The 22,855-nt window shown below is 40.5% G+C and overlaps 1 protein-coding gene across 3 annotated transcripts in view; it reads right to left on the bottom strand.

Annotated features, from left to right (window-relative positions):
* The window catches only part of JADE3 (jade family PHD finger 3), a 149,129-nt gene that overhangs the window by 75,252 nt on the left and 51,022 nt on the right, over positions 1 to 22,855 (bottom strand). For all 3 annotated transcript variants that reach the window (XM_016942706.2, XM_016942705.3, XM_016942707.4), the window contains exons 2-3: positions 1,071 to 1,127; positions 221 to 300 (exon numbers count right to left, since the gene is read on the bottom strand). In XM_016942706.2, the coding sequence (XP_016798195.1) occupies positions 221 to 300; positions 1,071 to 1,116 (126 nt within the window). In that variant the 5' untranslated portion in view covers positions 1,117 to 1,127. The remainder of the gene's footprint in view (positions 1 to 220; positions 301 to 1,070; positions 1,128 to 22,855) is intronic.

Genomic DNA, 22,855 nt, shown 5'->3' with positions numbered 1-22,855 from the left:
TGTAACAACCAGCTCTGAAGGGAACTAACGGAGTGAAAAACTCACTTACCCCCCTGCTCTGGGAGGGCATTAATCTATTTATGAGGGATATATTCCCATGATCCAAACATCTCCCATTAGGCCTGCACCTCCAACATTGGGATATAATTTCAACATGAGGTTTTGGGAGACAAGCATCCAAACTATAGCTTAAGTCTAAAAATTGAGAATACGATCTCACCTCAGCAGGTTTCTTGTGTTCATTTGGAATTTTTGACTTGATCCTATACATTGAGCCAGAAGTAAAGGAAGTGGAAGGACCTGTAAAAGATAATTAGAAAAAAATACTGAGACACATTACCTACTAATATAACTAAATGTCATAAAACTAAATGTCGTCCAAGAGAATATGAAAAATATGATGGAGAAACCAGAGAGCTCATACCACTGAAGAAAACAGTCAAACTGCACTGAAGAGTGCCTCATAATGGAGTTTAGTGACATTTATAGATGATCTCCTACAGTGCAAAAGCTTCAACAATGCTAAGGATGAGATTATCTGATTTGGTATAATCACACCTCATAATGTTCTGCAATAACACAATTCATATTCCACTTGAAGAAAAAGTATCTCCAAAAACAACTGGAAAAACTACAATTGTGGAGCAAGTAATCTGTGTATCCTTCAGCACTTCCCCAAAGGCTATTGCTAATAAGGTTACTGCCTTTTACAAATGATGATTGACTCAGTCAAACACTTAGTACCTAAGCTACAATTAGAATCAGGGCCTACAATTTATGCTCTTGTACTTTTCTTCTTTCTAGAGAAGCTCTGTTAAAGCATTACTAGATCTGGCTTTTGTTATTTAGGTAAATGAAAAGTGAAAAGTTATATGCCACACACAATCAATTCTTCTAATTTATCTATCTCTAATGAAATTTAAATAAGAAAATGGTGCCCTGAATTTTCCTTCTCAGAAACATTTTTCAACCATTGAAAAAAGCATGAAATGGCTTATCCTCAAATGAAAGGAAAAATCCTCAAGGGATATAGATAGAAAGGTTACCAGCTGCCAGCCGGTTCTACTCACTCTCGTCTGAACTGTCACTGCTGCTGACAGGCCTATGGCGTTTCATCCTGGAGCATCCTGGGAAAAAGAAAAACACTGAATAAAACAGTTCACACACACCCATCCCAGAGGGCAGTCAACACTGTCCCACGGATCCCAGAAATAGCAGCAAGCAAATCATACAAACGGAATGATTTTTGTCAAGAATATTCTCAAATGACTTAGAATAATGACAGAAGAGTACTACCAGATCTTTCAATACAAAGCATGTCAAAGACTAAGAAAGGCCACATTAGCCTTAGGAGGAAGCCCAAGCCACAGATGAGTGGTACAGCACTAACTGGAGCCTCAGATGTGGCCACATGGCCACTGTCCACCAAAACAAAGGGTGGGGCAGCCATGGGGCCATAACCAGCCAGTGATCCCCAATAAGAGACGAACAGGAAAGAAAAAATCAGTCATGAGGGCAGGGCCATCAAGAGCCAAGGTTGAAAAGCATGAGACATAGTTGGCTGAAGAAAGAACAAGTGAGGCACATCCACCTTTAAGAACACGACCACACTGATTTTCTGCCTGCCCTTTATCCCTCTCTCACTCTCTTCCTGTCCCCATATCCCAAATAAGTAGCCTAAAGTCATAATTATATATACACTACAAGGAATGTTAAACAAAGCTCCTATATTGTGAAGGGTAAATAAAAATGCTTTGGACTAAAACTTCCAACGGTTCAAGTGTACTTCCCTGAGTATGGCCAATGACAGATAAAAAAGAAGCATCACCCTTCTGGGAACACACTAGCACTGGAGTGTAAGAAAAAAGGAAGACACAGTTAAGCACTTTAAGTCACAAATGAAGTGCTGAAAATGTAAACTTGAAAAGACAGCAATACAGTCAGTGACTGACATTCTTTTATGTGCCACAACATACAACATGCTACCAGGGGCTATCATGATTCCATAATGAATAAAGGTCAGGGCTACTGCCTTCAAGCTATTTACAATCTACTGAGGAGGTAGAAATCCAAATACAAGGCCACTCTGAGCAATTAAGAATAGCAGCAACAAAATTTTACATTAAAAAGCTTACAGAGTTCCACTTCTGGCATAACAGTGTGAGCAGCTCCATGGACGACCCTCTTCCCAGTGAAACTGGTGAAAGTTATTTCAATTAAAAAAAACCCAACCATTTAAAGTCTCTGGAAATGGTTTTAAGGGCATACAGCAAATGAAGAAGTACTTATTCGAGAAAATCTACTAAAATTCATAAAGTAAAGTCAAAGTCTGCAGTATTTGGATCTAGAACCACTTCCTCCATCTTCCCTCCCAGCAAAGATCTCATGCCAGAGTACAGTAGCAAGAACACAGGGTTCCTTCTACCCCAGCTCCAAGCTCCTTTCTTCCTGGGAAGAACAGGATGTCGGCATCTCTTATCCTGTTCCCAGCTACTTTTGCTGAGGCTACGTTCCAGGAGAATGTGGCTGAGAGGTGGGGGCTCCCTTCTTCCACCTAGCCCCCAACTCATGGGATGGAGGCTATGCCTTGGGTGTTGTGCCACCAAGAATACCAGAGCCTTGATTGCTCTGGCGTTACCTTGTGGGGTGGGGGTTCTATACCAGAAGAAGCAAACCTGGGAGACCTGGGGCTGACACTCAGAGGGAAGCTCACCATTTATCTCCATTCGCTGCGCCAGAGCTGTGGCTCAAAGATTTTTCCCAGGGAGAGAGGCAGGGCATAGAATAGGGGGCTTCAATTCTCCTGCAATGAAACTGACTTCATTTGCAACTGAGTGTACAGCAGTTCAAGCCTAGGCTGCCTAATATGCCAGAGAGAACCAGAGAAAGAGACAGCAGGGAAAGAGCCTCTTGCGGTCAGAAGAAATCTCAAACGCAGATCTCAGGAACTATCTTCAAAGGAGCCCTAATTTGATTGGATCAGTTTGTGGAGCAATTTATATTCCAGGACATGATTAAAACAACAGAGCAGCTGGGAATGGTGGCAGGCGCCTGTAATCTCAGCTACTCGGGAGGCTGAGTCAGGAGAACTGCTTGAACCCGGGAGGTGGAGGTTGCAGTGAGCTGAGATCGCGCCACTGCACTCCAGCCTGGGCGACAAGAGTGAAACTCCATCTCAAAAAAACAAAAACAAAACAAGAGCAACCAGTCAACAATTAGTAGACCATAACAGCATGGTGTGGTCAAGTAAAGAGACAGCCAAGGAGAGCCTCACCAAAACCACTGTCATCCCAGGGTGACTGTGGGCATATACAAGCTTGTACCCCCGAAGAGCAACATTAGAGGCTTCATACTGCAGGGTGAGAATGGGGGTTGAGGAAATAGACTTCAATAAAATAATCCAGGCAGTTACTAAAGCAGTAAACAAGCAAATAATAATAAAGAACCCTGGTGGAGGGGTAGTATCCACAATTGTTACAATATATTATCCAAAATGCCCAGTTTCCAACAAAAACTTAAGAGATATGCAAAGAAACAGGAAAGTATGACCCATACAACCACATGTCAGATTTAACAGGCAAAACCTTCAAATTAGCCATATAAATATGTTCGAAGAACTAAAGAAAACCATGATTAAAGAAGTAAAGGAAGGTATGATGACAATATTTTACAAAACAGAGACTATCAATAAAGAAATAGGAAGTATAAAAAATAACCAAATAGAAATTCTGGTGATGAAAGCACAATTGAAATGAAAAATTCACTGAAGGGCCTCAATAGTAGATTGAACAAGCAGAAAAAAGAATTAATGAACTTGAAGTAGGTCAACAGTGATTAGGCAAGTTGAAGAACAGATGGAAACAAGAAGAATAAACAGCCTCAGAGAAATGTAGAACATCATTAAGTTCATCAACATATACATAATAGGAGTACCAAAAGGAAAAGTGAATGAGAAAGGAGCAGAAAAAATATTAGAAAAACTCCCCAAATTTACTGAAAAACATTAATTTACATATTCAGAAAACTCAAAGAACTCCAAGTAGGATAAATGCAAAGAGATCCAGAAAGAGATTCCTCATAGTAAAATTACTGAAAGCCAAAGACAAGGAGAAAATCTTGAAAGCAGCCCGGGAAAAAAAAACAACTCATCACTTACAAGAGAACTCCAATAAAATTAACAGCTAACTTCTCAGAAACAAAATTAGAAGACAGTGTGAAAACATATTGTGTCCTTTGGTGATTGGTTGCACATATCTGTGAATATATTAAAATAACTGAATTGTATACTTTAAGTGGGTAAGCTGCATGGTATACAAATTATATCTCAAAGCTGTCATTTAAAAAACTAATAAAATTAGTACAAGAATCAGAACCATTAACTAAGGTTCTGTTTGTCCTACAGTCAAAGTCAATTGAATATTTTTAAAAAAGAGCCTCCCATCACATAAATTTTGGGGGCTACATTTGGCTCTCTGGTGCAAAATTTCATTCAAATCTCTTCTGAAACGCAAACAAAACCAACAGTAACAACAAGACACTTCCTATTAAAAAGTAGTAGTGGGGAATTTAAAGTCACAATGAACGTAGAAATTTAAGCAGAAATAAAAGTAATACATTTTCTAACTATTCCCCACTGAATGCACAGATCTACTTAGAGTAGCACTTCATTTATCTGATATCATGGGGATGTTGCATATATAAAAATTGTTCAGATACACAGTATACCCAAATGTATAAAATCCTATTTTAACAGAAGCTTTTCTAAAACACCTATTAGTTTTCTAATGTTACAGTAACAAATTATCACAAACTCAGTGGCTTAAAACTACATAAATTTACTATCTTATAGTTTAGTGGGTCAGGATTTTGACACAGGTCTCACAGAGCTAAAATCAAGATGTCATCAGGACTGCGTTCCTTTCTAGAGGCTACAGGGGAGAACTCATTTCCTTGCCTATTACAGCTTTTAGAGGACACTCTTACTCCCTTGATCTCGGCTGTCTTCTTCCATCTTCAAGGCAAACAACACTGCATCTCTCTGATCCTGTTTCTGTCATCGCATCTCATTCTCTGACCCTTCTGTTCTGCTTCCCTCTTCCACTTTTAAGAACCCATGTAATTACATTGGACCCACCCAGATAATCCAGGATAATGTCCCTATTTTATAGTCAGCTAAATAGCAATCTTAACATATTCATAGGTTGCAGAGATTAGGACACGGACATCTCTGCCTACCACAACCTAATATACAAAATGTAACTCAAAATGGATCACAGACTTAAATAAAAAATGTAAAATTATAAAATATTTACAAAAAGCATAAGAGAAAGTCTTCAGGATCTAGGGCTAAGCAAAGAGTTCTCAGACTTGATACCTAAAGCATGACTGGCAAAGAAAAATGTGTTTTCATCAAAATTAAAGACTTTTGCTCTCAGAAGCATATCCAGGGCAACTTGAATCTATGCTGCTGGGTTGTGGTCTTCAAACTTGGCCCAAATAAACTATCTACTTATATTTTTTAAAAAACTTCTGCTCTGAGAAAGCCCCTGTTAACAAGACGCAAAAGCAAGCAGAATGGGACAGAATATTTACACATATTACACACACGTGTAATATCAAATGCTGGAGAAGATGTGAAGAAACTATCACTCATACATTGCTGGTGGGAATGTAAAAAGGAATAGCTATTCTAGAAAATATTTTGATCATTTCTTAGAAATATTATACATGTAATATTTATTATAAAACACATATCTGACAATGAACTTATATTACAGAATGCATAAGGAACTCTAAAAAGTCAACAGTAAGGAAACAAATGACCTAATTAAAAATCAAGAGATGGGCCGGGCATGGTGGCTCGCACCTGTAATCCCAGCACTTTGGGAGGCTAAGGCGGATGGATCATTTGAGGTCAGGAGTTCGAGACCAGCCTGGCCAACATGGTGAAACCCCGTCTGTACTAAAAATACAAAAATTAGCTGGGTGTGGTGGCATGCACCTGTAATCCCAGCTACTCGGGAGGCTGAGGCATGAGAATTGCTTGAACCTGGGAGGCGGAGGTTGCAGTGAGCCTAGATTGCATCACTGTACTCCAGCCTGGGTGACAGCGAGACTCTGTCTCAAAAAAAAAAAAAAAAAAAAAAAAAACAGCAGACATTTTATCAAAGAGGAACGCAAATGGCATTTAAGCCCGTGAAAAGACATTTAGTATCACCAACCATTAGGGAAATACCAATTAAAACCACAAGATATTATTACATACTTATTATTACAATAGCTGAAATAAAGAAATAGTGAAAATATCAAATCATGGAGAAAGTGTAGAGAAACTATATCACTCGTACATTGCTTGTGGGAATGTAAAATAGTATAGCTATTCTAGAAAATATTTCGGTCATTTCTTTAAAAATTAAATATGCAACTATGACTCAGCAATTGCACTCCTGGGCATTTATCCCAGAGAAATGAAAGTTTATGTTCCCACTGAATATACTGAATATAACCTCCATATGGATGACTCATGATGGGATCAAGGGCAACAAATGTCATAGAAAAAACATTTTTATTCTCTAAAAATCTCAGTGAAGAAAGCCAACTGACCATGGACCCTCTCTCCTCACCTCCCTGAGAGTTTCAGAAGACCTAAGACTTCTTGTGAGATGGATACTCCTCTCATCTGGTTCTGGGTATGTGTACTTTGGATAAAACAGTTTCTCCATTTTCTATAATATTCTGTTCTTTAAGTAAAAGAGTTATCAAACTGTTCTTGACAGAGGGAGATTTTAAAGAATAGGCAAAATTTGGCATTTTAAAAACAATTACAGTAACAACTATTTTTTATTATAGATGGAAACAAAAAATCTTGTATTATCAGTGAAAAGCCTAGGAAACAGATTATCTAATACGAGTTACACCAGTCCTGGGAAATAAGAAAATGAGTCATCAATGACTTCTAGAAAAGAAAACAAAGCAAATTAATTTTTGGGTATGGGCTGTTTAAAGTCCAGTGATTTGTCTGTCCATTTCTGTGACATACTGCTGTTTTAATTATTGTAGGAAAATGACAGAAAACAATAAATATCAGCAGAATAACTCAATGATGGTAAATCTTTATATCTCTATTTATTATTTCTAAGCACAACAACAGTCCTACACATAGCAGCAGCAGCCATTTTACAGATGAGGAAATTGGGGCTCAGAAGCATTAAAGCGACATGCTTAGAGCAACATGGCCACCAGGGGGCAGTCAGGTACATTGACAATGAGCACTCCAAGTTGATCCAGAAGCCAGAGGACAGGCTGGAAGGATGACAGCAAGAATGGTGCCCCTTCTAAGCCCAATCTCCTCAGCATGGCTTGCGAGGCCCAGTTCTGGCTCCCAGTCTCTCAGGCCTCATCAACTGCTGTTCCCCCCACCCCACTCCAATTGTTTGGCGTATACTATGCCCCATGTGATTCCGGGAACACGTTCGTCTTGTTTCATACTTGCTTGCCAGCCTTTGCACAGGGCTCTTCCTTCTACCTACAATTCCTCCCCATGTTTTCCTTGACCAGCCCATTTTCCCCAACCCTGGTTCTATTCATTCATTGGATGTCCTCGATGAAGCTTCCCAGATGTCCCTCCCCCACAATTATTCACTCCTTTGCTTTCTATCCAAGTACATGCAAAGAAGCACCTCACTTGCACCATCAATATTCTTTACATCAAGCTTGTCCAACCCGCAGCCTGCATGTGGCACAGGACAGCTGTGAATGCCACCAAACACACATTCATAAACTTTCTTTAAACATTGAGACTTTTTTTTGTGATTCTTTAAAGCTCATCAGCTATCGTTAGGTGTTAGTGCATTTTATGTGTGACCCAAGAGAATTCTTCCAATGTGGCCTAGGGCAGCCAAAAGATTGGACACTGCTGCTTTACATGGTCAGCCCTGTTGTCACTAGACCACAAGCATCTTGAAAGCAGGGACTGTGTCACATTCATTTTTTACCCCTAGCTCTTAGCACAGTATCCTGCACAAAATAAACAGGCAAAGGAATAACACACTGTGCTGCCCCCACCCAATCCTGTTTACCTAGCTAGCATACTGTACCCATTTTCCAGCTACTTCTTGTTGGCTGCTAATGGCTCACAATGGCCCCTCTCTTCCCAAGAACTGGGGATTACACTCTTCCAGTCTCCCTCCCAGAGGCAGCCTGCAGTCAATAATTGTTCTGCCATCACCTCAAACAGGCTATGGCTAGATTTTCTTAAGACCCTAACTGGCAGCTCCTTCCTTACCCGGTTACCCTCTTCCCCTTACAGGTTTCTCCTGAGAACACTCCTCAATAAATCATGTACATTTGAATACTGTCTCAGGTTCTGCTTCTAGGCACCCCTACTTAACATGTGAATCCTTATTAAGTGGTAATTTTAAGAATGTACTACTTAATTTAAGGTAAGTCCTAGAGATCTTTTGTACAGCAGAGTGCTATAGTTAACAATACTATATTGTATACCTAAAAGTTTGCTAACAGGATAGGCCTTTATATTGTGTTCTTACCACGACAGAAGAAGAGAGCAAAGGGAAACTTTTGGGGGTGATAGATAGGTTTATGGCATAGATTGTGATGATAGTTTACAGGTATATACTTATCTCCAAACTCATTTAGTAGCTGTTGTTGTTTTTGAGACAGAGTCTCACTCCGTCACCCAGGCTAGAGTGCAGTGGTGCAATCTCAGCTCACTGCAACCTCTGCCTCCCGGATTCAGGCGATTCTCATGCCTCAGCCCCTGAGTAGCTGGAATTACAGGCATGCTCTGCCACACCTGGCTAGTTTTTGTATTTTTAGTAGAGATGGGGTTTCACCATGCTGGCCAGGCTGGTCTCCAACTCCTGACCTCAAGTGATTCACCCACCTTGGCCTCCCAAAGTGCTGGGATTGCAGGCGTGAGCCACCACACCCAGCCAAACTCATCTAGTTGTATATATTAACTATGTACAGCTTTTTGTATGTCAAAAAAAATTTTTTAAGAAAGAAAAGCCCCATAGAAGGACTAGCCCTCTTTAGTTGACCAGGCAGATCTCAAAGTCACAGCAGCCCAGGGGCTGAGCATGATGCTTGATGACACCTGAAAGCATACGGCAAACAATTGTTTTCTGTGATGTCCCTGTCATGAATATTCATTTAAGAACTAGAAGGGAAAGAGGCCCAATAAGGTCTGTGATTGTCAAAGTAACTTCTTGGGAAGAAAAGAGGAATAAGGAACATAAAACAAAACAAGCAAATAAATTTATTTGTACCATGAAAAAAATTACCTTAGAATAAAATGTTTTGTTAAGCAAAACCATAAATCAGTATAGTGTAATCCTGGAGTAACTGTGATATATCTCAATGTCTTACACTTGGTTATATTATTCAGCTGTTTATTTTCTAGTCCTCAGATCAGAGCACAGACTTTATAAAGGCATTCTTTTCTTCCTTACCTTCATTTTGGCAGAAACAAAATGTACACTAGACCTCACCTTGCACCACTGGGAACAGTAATTTGATGGCAGTTTTCAGATCTTATTCCTACTATCATCTCAAGTACAATGATTAACAGCACAGTGGTTTAACAGTGACTGCAAACCAGGCAAAATACAAATGTCTGGAGTAAATGTCTTCCTTGAGTAAAATACCCTTTTAAAGGAGGACTGTCTGGAAGTCAACCCAACTGGGATTATTTGGGACTGGAACCTAAGCCTGTGGTTTGGTGGCTACTTGACTCCCCATTAATATTCCCACGGAAGAACATGCAGGCCAAGGAAAGGAAAAGTGATTAGCTCAAACATAGCCCTTTCCTTTCCTACTATATACCCATGAGACATACTTTTGAAATGCATGGTCAGTGCAAGGGGCCCCTATTCACTGCCCTCTGCAGGGCCATGTAGCAGTTTAAAAAATAATGCTCTACTTTAAACATATTCACACCGTTTGACCTAGGAATTCTATTTCTAACATTCGTCCTTGAAAATTAATACAGGCTGGGCACGGTGGTTCACGCCTATAATCCCAGAACTTTGGAAGGTCGAGGTGGGCAGATCACTTGAGGCCAGGATCAGATCACTTCAAGACCAGCCTGGCCAACATGGTGAAACCGCGTCTCTACTAAAAATACAAAAATTAGCTGGGTGTGGTGGCAGGTGCCTGTAATCCCAGCCACTCAGGAGGCTGAGGCATGAGAATCGCTTGAACCTGGGAGGCGGAGGTTGCAGTGAGCTGAGATCATGCCACTGCACACCAGCCTGGGTGACAGAGCGAGACTCTGTCCCAAAAAAAAAAAAAAAAAGAAAAAGAAAAAAGAAAGAAAAATAATTTGAAACACGGAAAATGATTTATGAACCAAAATGTCCATTAAAACTTTATAATAAAAATAAAACCGACCTATCACACAAAAGAGGAATAATTAAGGTACATTAATATTATGGTATTTCATCCAGTCATTTAAACATGGTATACAGGGAAACATTTATGCTAATATGTTTTAAAATGTATAAAAATTGGTTTTACAGTGAAATTACTATACATGTATGAAATAAAATATATAGAAAGTAAAAACCATAAACCAATTTACTAACATTAGTTGCACTGAAGTGACAGATTTCTGGTTGATAAAAACATTCTTTCTGAATTTTTCCATTCCCCACAGTTTTAGAGTAAACATATAGGACGTTTACAACCGGAAAAAATACTTTTCTAAGATTTCAAGATATCTGTTCCCATGTCACTCCCAAATGATTCAGCTGACTTGAAACATTGAAACTATAAAAGTGGCCATCGCTGTCATTCAAGATGGACATTAACCAGAGCTGAAAGAAATCCAGAAAAGTGCAATATAATCAATTAAACAGAGACATCTCTGTGTCATAAAGACAGTCGCACAGACTTTGCATTTTGGAAAAGCCAAAGATCTAAGCAGTGATTCTTAACTGAAGACAATTTTGCCCCCCCAGGGGACATTTGGCAATATCTGGAGACATTTATCGGTTATCACAATAATTGATGTTACTGGCATCTAGGGGTAGAGGTCAGGAGGGATGCCGTTAAACATCCTACAAGGCACAGAAATAGTCCCTTACAATGTGCAGACTTATCTGGCTCAAAATGTCAACAGTGCCAAGGCTGAGAAATCTTGCTCTAAAGGGATGAAACAGAAATCAATGAGCTATTAAGAAGAGTGTAGAAATGATCAGCTTGATTTTATTCACCCAATTATAGAATTAAATAACAAAGGGGTATTCCCTGAAACCTAAAGGCAATTTTATCAAAAGGAAAACAGGACTTTCGGCCATGCTTAGGGAACTAACTTAGAGAACTCGTCAGTTCAAGAAGTGAAACAAAATGAAAATGTAAACAAGTTCAAGAAGGACTGAGATAAAAATCAGAATAAATCTGTGATGGTATTTGGAAGTAATCCTTAAGGAAAGAAACATCTGAAAGTCTAGCTCCCTTAGGCTTTCAGGAAAATATTCAGAGCCATTATCAGAGACAGACATTTCAGTTAAGCCACTGGTCAGACCAGAGCAGCATGTTTCTTATATCCCGAAGGGTGAATTCCTGCCCATGTGGTCAAAGAACCTCCCAAACTTTTTTTTTTTTGAGACAGAGTCTCACTCTGTCGCCCAAGCTGGAGTACAGTGGCGCGATCTTGGCTCACTGCAACCTCCGCCTCCCAGGTTCAAGCAATTCTCCTGTCTCAGCCTCCAGAGGACTGGGACTACAGGCATGCGCCACCACACCCAGCTAATTTTTTTGTATTTTTAGTAGAGACGGGGTTTCACCACGTTGGTCAGGCTGGTCTCGAACTCCTGACCTCAAATGATCCGCCCGCCTCGGCCTCCCAAAGTGCTGGGATTACAGGCATGAGCTACTGCACCCGGCCCAAACTATTTCTTTGTTTTGTTTTGTTTTCTGAGATGGAGTTTCGCTCTTGTTGCCCAGGCTGGAGTGCAATAGCGCAATCTTGGCTCACTGCAACCTCCGCCTCCCTGGTTCAAGCGATTGTCCTGCCTCAGCCTCCCTAGTAGCTGGGATTGCAGGCATGCACCACCATACCTGGTTAATTTTGTATTTTTAGTAGAGATGGGGTTTTGTCATGTTGGTCAGGCTGGTCTCGAACTCCTGACCTCAGGTGATCCACCCACTTCGGCCTCCCAAAGTGCTGGGATTACAGGCATAAGCCACCACGCCCGGCCAACTATTTCTTAAATAGAAGTCATGAATGCTATAAATGTGTTTCTTGAGCTGATTATCCTCTGCTTTGGGGCAAACAATCCTAACCTTCTCTATAGTGAGACAGTTTAAGTGCCTGTGCTTTAATTCAGAATTCACCCCTCTCTACAAAACAATTCTATCCCTGCTTCAATGTCATGGAAACAAAACTCTATCCTTCAAATCTGTTCATCTTGTGTATCTTTCATTTCTACCACTTCTCAGTAGTCCAGTAATTAAAGCCATAAACATCTATCTAGAGATTGAATAAACAAAAAATAAGAAGAGAACATATTCTACATATGTCACTGCTTCTCCTCACCCCTAACAAATCTTTGAAAGAGATAGCAGAAGTTGGGATAATGAACTTTTCTAAATGAAGACTTTATCTCAGCATTTCAAAGCTTATTTTTTAAAATTAAGATATACCATATGACTCATGAATCTTGTGACCAGATGAGGAGTCTGGAGGTCAACTCTTTTCCAAAGCCCTCAAAAAACATCCAAGGAAAAATAAAGGAAGAACATACAAATTTACCTAGGCAGATTCCTGCCACGGACAAGTATTTCTTTGTCAACCACAATTATCTCTGTCACCAGGAACCAGGCTTACCCTCTTTAATATAAAGACTTGTTAGCAAATTATTTGGGAATTTCAAACTCTGTGAGTAGAAATCACCTTGCATGAGAAGGCCAGGTTGGGAAGTGTGTCTAAACCAGGGGTCACCCAACTTTTTCTGTAAAGGACCAGATAGGAAATATTTTTGGCTTTGAGGGCCACATGGTCTCTGTCACAACTACTCAAATCTGCCATTGTAGCATGAAGGCAGCCATAGACAGTACATAAACAAATGAACACAACTCTCTTCGGAATAAAACTTTATTCCAGCCAGGCGCGGTGGCTCACGCCTATAATCCTAGCACTTTGGGACACTGAGGCAGTGGATCACCTGAGATCAGGGGTTTGAGACCAGCCTGGTCAACATGGTGAAATCCCCTCTCTACTAAAAATACAAAAATTAGCCAGGCATGGTGGCACATGCCTGTAATCCCAGCTGCTCGGGAGGCTGAGGCACAAGAAATGCTTTAACCTGGGAGGCGGAGATTGCAGTGAGCCGAGATCGTGCCACTGCACTCCAGCCTGGGCGACAGAGTGAGACTGTCTCAAAAAAGAAAAAAACAGAAAGACTACAAGTTCTCCAAACACTTGGAAACTAAACATCACACTTCTCTCAATACAGTGACTTGAATGCCTGAATGTAGATGAAAATACAGCATATCAAAACTTGTGGCCGGGTGCAGTGGCTCACGCTTGTAATCCCAGCATTTTGGGAGGCCGAGGCAGACAGATAACCTGAGGTCAGGAGTTCGAGATCAGCCTGGACAACACGGCAAAACCACATCTCTACTTAAAATACAAAAATTAGCCAGGCGTGGTGGTGAATGCCTATAACCCCAGCTATTCAGGAAGCTGAGGCATGAGAATTGCTTGAACCCAGGAGGTGGAGGTCGCAGTGAGCCAAGATCATGCACTGCACTCCAGCCTGGGCAACAGAGTGAGACTCTGTCTCAAAAAAGAAAAAAAAACTTTATTATACTATTTGAATTTCATGTAATTTTCATGTGTTATGAAATATTATTCTTCCTTTCATTATTTTTCAATCATTTAAAAATGTAAAAACCATTCTGTATGCTGGTAGGCCATATCAAAATAAGTGACAAGCTAGATTTAGCTCACAGGCTGATTTGTTAACCTCCGGTCTAAACTAAAAAAAATGTTTACTGAAAGAAAGAATATTGAAAATTTGAAGAATACAATTGAATTATCACTCTCCTAACACTCCCCACCCCAATCCCTAATTTCTCAGCTCACTGTTTGGCTGCTATAGACCTCACTGGGTGGTCAACTCTATAATGTTATCTTGACAGATTTTAATGGTGCTAGCCCTTTCTAAATTAAAATCTGCTTTATGTCTTTTTTTTTTTTTTTTTTTTTTAGACGGAGTCTCGCTCTGTCGCCCAGGCTGGAGTGCAGTAGCGCAATCTCAGCTCACTGCAAGCTCCGCCTCCCAGGTTCACGCCATTCTCCTGCCTCAGCCTCCCAAGTAGCTGGGACTACAGGCGCCTGCCACCACGCCCGGCTAATTTTTTGTATTTTTTAGTAGAGACAGGGTTTCACCATGTTAGCCAGGATGGTCTCGATCTCCTGACCTCGTGATCTGCCCGCCTCAGCCTTCCAAAGTGCTGGGATTACAGGCGTGAGCCACCGTGCCCGGCCTGCTTTATGTCTTTTGAAGAAAAGGCCCCCAGTTCCAATAACTTTTTAAAAATTTGCAGTATATTTTCTTAATTTATGTACATATATTCAAAAATTTCAGCTGGGCACGGGGGCTTACGCCTGTAATCCCAGCACGTTGGGAGGCCGAGGCAGGCGGATCACTTGAGGTCAGGAGTTTCAGACCAGCCTGGCCAACATGGTGAAACCCCGTCTCTACTAAAAATACAAAAATTAGCTGGGCATGGTGGCAGGCGCCTGTAATCCCACTTACTCGGGAGGCTGAGGCTGGAGAACTGCTTGAACCCAGGAGGCAGAGGTTGCAGTGAGCCGAGATCGCGCCATTGCACTCCAGCCTGGGCAACAATAGTGAAACTCCGTTTCAAAAAAAAAAAAAAAAAAAATTTCAACTACCCAGATAAGTCAACTTGGTATCTTAAGAATAAAAAGATATATACATGTACAAAACAAGTCTCTTTAAGATAAAATACCATTTGCAGATAAGACCTCTTAAGAGTAAAGTAAATCAATAAGAGATGCTTTTACTATGAAATACACAATTCTTTCTCCAGATAGAAACTCAAACGATTTAAAAAAACGATTTCCCATTGTTTTATCTGCTGCTGTGAGTTGTTTCCACACTGAAATTTTTACCCACATGTACCCACTATACATTTACAATAACGTTCATGTGATTTAAAGTAATCATCCCAATTTATTAGAAGGAAAAACAACCTTTATCCCAGGTTTTCGTAACAACGTAACATGCCTTATATGTGAGGCATGTAAACCTCACATATAAGGTTAAACACACAGAAATGACCCCAAACTTACTGAGCAAGTTCAAATCCACTGCACAACAACTTTTAATACTGTGCTAACAGAGGGCAGGCACTGTACTGGCCACCAGAAAGAGGACAGACAAGGAAAAAACTGAGAAACCAAGTCCTTTGGCTCCCACAGAGCCAGGGTCACAGGACCAGGTGCACCAAACACTGTGGCTTGGGTGATCACAGCCTAAAACTGTTAACCAATGATGTGTGACAAACCAATTAGAGGGGGGTTTGAGTTAATCCCAAGATCAATCAAATAGGGTATGGGTGTGACATGAAGGAGGGTTACTGTTAAACCCTCACCTCTGGTCAGATCAATGCCCATGGCAAAGGAGCAGTCAGACATGGAAGTTAACATACAAGTCAGTACTGACTTTGAAGGCAACAAAAAATGAGGGAAAATGAAATGGCAACAAATTTCCCTGGGGAGAAATCAAAGGGTCTGGCAGATAAATGCCAATACATGTTAAATCCCAAAAAAATGTATTTGGCCTCCCCAGCAGAGGTTCTCAACCCCCATTACACATGGGAATCATATGGAGAACTTACAAAAATCCCAATGTCCAAATTGCACCCATTACCAATTAAGTCAGAATCTCTCTTTTGGAAGAACCAGTTTTTAGATGGATTTTTTCTGTTTTTCTGTTTTTGATTACATTGACTTTTGTTCTTTTATTATTTCCTTCCTTCACTTACTTTGGGTTTATCTTGCTCTTCTTTTTCTAGTTAAAGTGGGAGCTTAGATTATTCATTTGAGGCCTTTCATCTTTTCCTCATATAAGCATTCAGTGCTCTAAATTTCCTTCTTAGCACTCATTTAAGTTACGCCCCACAAGTTTTTCTTTTTGAGATGGAGTTTCGCTCTTGTCACCCAGGCTGGAGTGCAGTGGAGCGATCTTGGCTCACTGCAACCTCTGCCTCCCGGGTTCGAGCAATTCTTGTGCCTCAGCCTCCTGAGTAGCTGGGTGCCTGCCACCACACCCACCTAATTTTTGTATTTTAAGTAGAGACAGGGTTTCGCCATGTTGGCCAGGCTGGTCTTGAACTCCTGACCTCAGGTGATCTGTCCGCCTTGGCCTCCCAAAGTGCTGGGATTACAGGCATGAGCCACTGCGCCCTGCCACGAGTTTTGATATGCTATATTTTCATCTACATTCAGGCATTCAAGCCACTGTACTGATGAGAAGTGTGACGCTTAGTTTCCAAGTGTTTGGAGAACTTCTTGTAGTCTTTCTGTTTTGTTTTGTTTTTTTCCTTTTTTGAGACAGAGTCTCACTCTGTTGCCCAGGCTGGAGTGCAGTGGCACGATCTCGGCTCACTGCAACCTCCGCCTCCTGGGTTAAAGCAATTCTCGTGCCTCAGCCTCCTAAGCAGCTGGGATTACAGGCATGTGCCACCACACCCGGCTGATTTTTGTATTTTTAGTAGAGAGGGGATTTCACCATGTTGGCCAGGCTGGTCTCGAACTCCTGACCTCAAGTGATCTGTCCGCCTTGGCCTCCCAAAGTGCTAGGATTAGAGGCGTGAGCCACCACACCCAGCCGTCTTTCTGTTTTTGATTTCTACTTTGATTCTATTATGGTCTGAGAATATACTCTATATGATTTCACTTCTTTTCCATTTGTTGAGGTTTGTTTTACGACCTGGGATGTAGTCAACCTTGGTGAATGTTGCTTGTGCACTTGAAAAGTAAGTATATTATGCTGTTGTTGGGTGAAGCATTCTATAAATGTCAATTAAATCTGGTTGACTGGTGGTGTTATTTCTTCTATATCTTTGCTGATTTTCTGTCTACTGGTTCTATCAATTACTGAAAGAGGGGTATTAACATTCTCAAGCATAATTGTGGGTTTGGGTTTGTCTATTTCTCGATTCAGGTCTGTTGGGTTTTGCTTTGTGTTCTTTGAAGCTCTGTTATGTGGTGCATACACATTTAAAATTGCTATGCCTTCTTGGTGGATCGACCCTTTGTATCATTCTTTTAGTCCCTGGTAATTTTCTTTGCTGTGATATCTAATTATCTGATATTAGCATAGCCACTCCAGTTTTCTTTTGATTGGTGTTTGCATGATATTTTTTTCCATCCATTTACTTTTTATTTTGAGATACGGTCTTGCTCTGTCACACAGGCTGGAGTGCAGTGGCACAATCGTAGCTCACCATAACCTCCAATTCCTGGGCTCAAGCAATCCTCCTGCCTCGGCCTCCCAGGTAGCTAGGACTACAGGTGTGCACTACTGTGCCTGGTTAATTTTCCATTTACCTTTAAACTCACTGTATCATTACTTTGAATTGGAATAGACTGAAATGTGTCTACTCCATCCTGTCTGGAATGGGAAATTTGCTCTCTGCACTATTTTTGCAACTCTTGTCTGAATTTATTATCTCAAAATCTCTTAACTCAAAATAAAAAATTAACTCAAAATTTAAAAATTAACTATTAAAAAAGCAAGTATATGATAAAAAGAGCAGTTTATTAATGTTCCTACATATCTGGAAAGTATTAATTTGAGAAAGAGAAAGAATCAACCTATCATTTTGTGAGATTTTCCCTTACTGTACTCTTCCAGAGTGAGGAAACAAACAGGCTAAGAAACGGGTAAAACTTACAAGCCTGGGGATAATTGGGAGGCTGACCCCCTATCTGTGGGCCCAGAAGAAAGCAAGTCACTTTGTAACAAGGAAGTATATCTATTTTTCCTCAAAAGATAAATATTCACCACACCTGGTATTCCTGGTTTTGCTTTGGGAGCGGGGAGCTGTTTTCTCAGTCCTTGCATTTTCTAGTCTCCCTGCCTGGATTTTAGTCATTTCACTACTTATTAGCATTCTGAAAGGTTAACAGAATTTAAAATGTGTAACTCGAGAAGAAATAAAAGGCTAATCAGTTAGTTACAACACTTGTTAGTTCTGTAAAAGCAATGATGAGTGAGAAAGCTGGAAAGTACTGACTAAAATATGGCTTTCTGAGAATTAGTTGAGTTCAGTCATTTTTGCTGTTCATGCTCCAGTACCCGCCCCAGGAAGCCAGATTTGGAAACAGATAGTACCTGAGTCATTTGAGACAAAACAACAAGTTACCCCTGAATTGTTTTAAATGTTAACGAAAGAGATCACTAAAAGATCTAAGTCATGGATGGAACCTAATTACCTCCCCTTGGCCCTAGAAAACCAAAAACATCCAGATAGGAATATGAAACACAGAAGAAAGCAGGTTTTTCCTTTCTATTCATTTCTCCTATTATCTTAGCCCTATTTTAATTATTCTGAGTTAACGCCATTTTACAAAAATGGACAGATAAAAAATTAAACTCAAAATTTTGAAACAAAGACTCTTTGTTGCTGTGTGTGGAAAGTGACCATCTTGTCAAAAAAAAATACCTGTGAGCCTACAGCATGATTGATTGTTCAATGTGATGAAACTTTCCTGGACCCTAAGCCTCAATATTTTGTTATCTGAAAATCTGCAGTTTAATTTCATCCTTCAAGATCAAAGGCAAATAAATTAACTTGGTCTAGTGATTCCACAAATCTCTAGAGAGCTGCCAGGCAAGGCAGATCCACAGAATAACTCATTAACTCATAATGCTTAAAGCAACTTTGGGAAAACTGTTAGGAATTGAACACAGGCTAAAACTCCCGAAGGCACTCACCAATGTATCTTTCTACACAGTTGACCAGAAAACAGCTAAGCTCTGCTTGACTACTCCAGTGACCAGGAGCTCACTATCTAACAAGCAATTTATTCTAATGTCTAGACAGCTCTAAACATATGGATGATTTTCGATGAACAGAAAAAATCTGCCTTTTAACTTCCAAATTCTGCCTTTATACTGGATTTCTTTCTGTTAACAGGTTCCAATCTCTCTACCTTTATTCCCAAACCATCTCTTGACCCTACTTCATTTTTCTCTAGCTAATATCCACTTTCTTTCTTTCTTTGCCTTCTCTTGCAAACTCCTCAAAAAGTAGTTTACAGTCTGTAACTCCTTCCTTACTCTCAATCTCTCCTTAATTGCTTCTATCTCACCAGAATTCTTGGAAAAGTGTGCATACTTCCCAACCCTCATCTTTAAGTATCTGTATGCTGCATTTGACACGCTGATCACTCTGGCCTTCTTGAAACTACTCCTTTGGCTTCCAGAAGCTTTTTTCAAGTTCCCTGTGTTGCTAACACTTTTTTTCTTCCTCTAACCATCTTGTAGGTGATGGTGGTTCCCTGAAGTGCCCTACCCACATGCTTATGGCTCCCAAAACAAGGTCCTCTGGTCCAGAGCTGGAGATAGAAAGGAAAGGCGAAAGAGACAGGAAGGTAGGAGGGAAAAGCAAAGCAAAGAAGGAAGGAAGAAAGAATAGGAAAGATACATCAACAAAAAGAAAAAAGTCCTGACAACCAGATACATCAACCTGGAAGACGATCAACACTGAGGAAACTATGTTCTGTTTTCCACTAGTTCTTCCTACCGTCTAACTGGTCTCAGTTGGCACCTTCCTCTATGCCATCACAAAATCTAGAAAAATCTCTGAACTCTTTCCTATATCTTACCCTGGAACATCCAATCAATTATTAAGCCCTGTCAGTTAACCTCTAAAATAATCTTCCAAATCAATGTTCCTTTCCCATCTCAGCTGTCATTTTCTTAGTTTAGGACCTATCTATTTCCTCAAACCTAGAATGCAAGAGCAGTTTCCTAACTGGCTTTAAAAGTCCTAATCTTGTTGTCCCCAAATTTACCCTCCACCCAACTGCCAGAGACCTATCTAAAACACAAATTGGATCATGTGCCTCCACGGTCAAGAGATTTCAATGGCTGTCCTTTGCTCCTAGGATCTTTATTAAGGTCCTCATCAAGGCCAACACAGCCCTCCACAATCAAGCCATGTTTACTTCTGCAGCTTTATCCCTCACCACATTCTGCCCCAGTTTTATGCTCAAACAACGCTGAACCTCTGCAGTTCCTACCTCTAGGCTTTATACCATCCCTTCTCCCAGGAGGACCCTCTTCTTGCTTCCTCACTTTTAAAACATATAAACTAATTCTTATAAGGCTCAGCAAACAGGAGCCTTATCCTTATAAGGCACAGCAAATCTCTTCTAGGATGCCTCCCCTACTATGACTCACCCACACTTTGACAATCAACAGCAGTATGCTCTCAGAGTGGCCTGTGTATACTACCATCACTAACTTAAAGTATTTTTAACCACTAATATTATCAAATCTCCGAGAATGAGTTCCTACCAGGTATGGACTGGACTTTAAAAATTTTGTAATGGATGTTATTCTTCCTTTATCTCTTTGAAAATCTCCCAGATTTAGACAGTGAGCCAATAATACATTTGTCCCTGGTCCTAAGTCTCTCTCTGCTCTCCTGCCTGCCACTCTGAACAGAAGCAACATCTTTTTACTGTCTCTGTTCATGGGCAATCTCTGACTTCACAGTCAGGGATCATTTCCTCCATTCACTGAATGTTTTAATCCCATTATCTACAGAAATACAATTCCCAGCCATCTCTACCTTTTTCTGGACCTGAGAGTCCAGAATGTCCATAACTATAGGCCTGTAACTAATAATCCTCACTTATTGTCTGATCTGTTTCTGGTCCAGAGATTTATACTTTCTTGACCGCAGATATGTCTAATTTTTTACTTTATTATCACTTTTAAAGAAAGGAGATATGAGTTTAAAGTATGAAATCAGAGCCATCTTGACGAGAAGCCCTCAAGTTTAAATTTTATGACTATTACACAACCTTTTAGATCGGGGTCAGCAAACTACAGCCCATGGGCCAAATCTAGCATACTGCTTATTTTTAGTATGGCCTGGAGGCTAAGAATGGTTTTTACATTTTTAAATGGTTGAAAACAATTTAAAAAATATTTTGTGACATATAAAAATTATGTGAAATTCATATTTCAGTGTCCATAAACTTTTATTGGAACACACCCATGACCATTCACTTATGCTGTTCCAGTTACTGACTGTTGTGCAACAAACAACTGCAAAATTTAGTGGCATAAAACTACCACCACTTTATCACTTCATGAATTTTGTGGGTCAGGAATTCAGATAGGCACAGCAGTGATGACTTTTTTCTACTCCACAATGTATGGGACCTCAGTTGGGAAGATTCAAACAGCTGGATCATCTGGAGACGTCTTCACTCATCTGGCATCTTTGACTGGGATGGCTGGGCTTAGCAGAGACTACCTCCAGAGTGCCTACCTAAGGCCTCTCTGGCATAGGTGGCTTCTCAATAGTCAAACTTCTTACATGGCAGCTCAGGAGTCCTAGTATGAGTGTTCCAATGAACAAGGCAGATTGCCTTTTATGATTTAGCCTCAGAAGTCTCATACTCTATTGTATTGAAGTAGTCACAAGCTCACCCAGATTTAAGTGGAAGGAGGCACAGATCCTACCTCCCGAGGAGAAGAGAATAAAAAAATTTGCAGCTGTGTTTTAAACCTTCATTTATGGGTTTCACATCATTTTATTGCAAGGATCCAGGATTAATGACTGATTTAAAATGTGATACACATCCAGGTCTCAGAGCATCCAAGCTTCAAAACAATTTAGCTTCACAAGAGGACCATCATCAGGGTCATGACATGTGAACAATTTTAATACTTTCCTATTTGCTTCTGGTCAGTCTTTAATTCCAAACACATAGAACACATGCGTTTTTAAGTGTTATAGGAGTAGACTGGTGCCTTAAAAAAGAGTAATTTGTATCTGCGTGATAGATAGCAAAAATGGCCCCAATTCTTTATCCATGCCCTTTCCTTATGGATGCTCCTTGAATCTGGACTGGCTTTGTGGCTTGCTTAGGGCAATCGAGTACAGTATGAGGTGATGGTGTGCCAGTTCAGAGCCTAGGCCTCAAGAGGCCTTGCTGCTTCTATTCACTCTCAGAAACCTGACCAACTACCATGAGAACAAGTCTGGGCTAGCCTGCTGCAGGATGAGAGATGCATAGCTCTGTGCTCCTACCTCCTACCACTGCCCCAGTTGACAGCCGTTGGACTTCAAAAGCAGAGCTCCCTGCTGACCTGTAGTTGACCATAGGCATAAGGGGAGACCAGCTGAGAACAGCAGAACTGCTCAGCTGAACCCAGCCCAAATGACTGACCCATAGAATGAACTAAGTAATTACTATTTTAAGCCACTAATTTTTGAAGTGGTCGTTATATAGCAATAGTTAACTGACAGAATTTGAAACACAGCTTTTAATGATTAACTGTAGAGTGGAAATTTCATCACAAACCTCAGTCGTACTACACTAAATCACTTTGGGTACTAATTTTCCAAAGTAGGCATTACTGCTGGGATCCACAGAGGAAGGCACTGTAGCTAATGCCAAGATCACAGATGGGTCAAGCACTTGACCCAAAAGAAGTACATAACAGCAGCCATACGAGTAGCAAATGTCACTCTATCTGGAAGTTTCTAATCCTGTCTGATGCCAAGGCAGCCATAAGGTACCTCCCCTGTCCAGAGATAAGCGTGGCAC

This window comes from Pan troglodytes, chromosome X (genome assembly GCF_028858775.2).
Source record: "Pan troglodytes isolate AG18354 chromosome X, NHGRI_mPanTro3-v2.0_pri, whole genome shotgun sequence".
Taxonomy (NCBI): domain Eukaryota; kingdom Metazoa; phylum Chordata; class Mammalia; order Primates; family Hominidae; genus Pan; species Pan troglodytes.
This window is presented reverse-complemented; position numbering and strand designations above follow the sequence as displayed.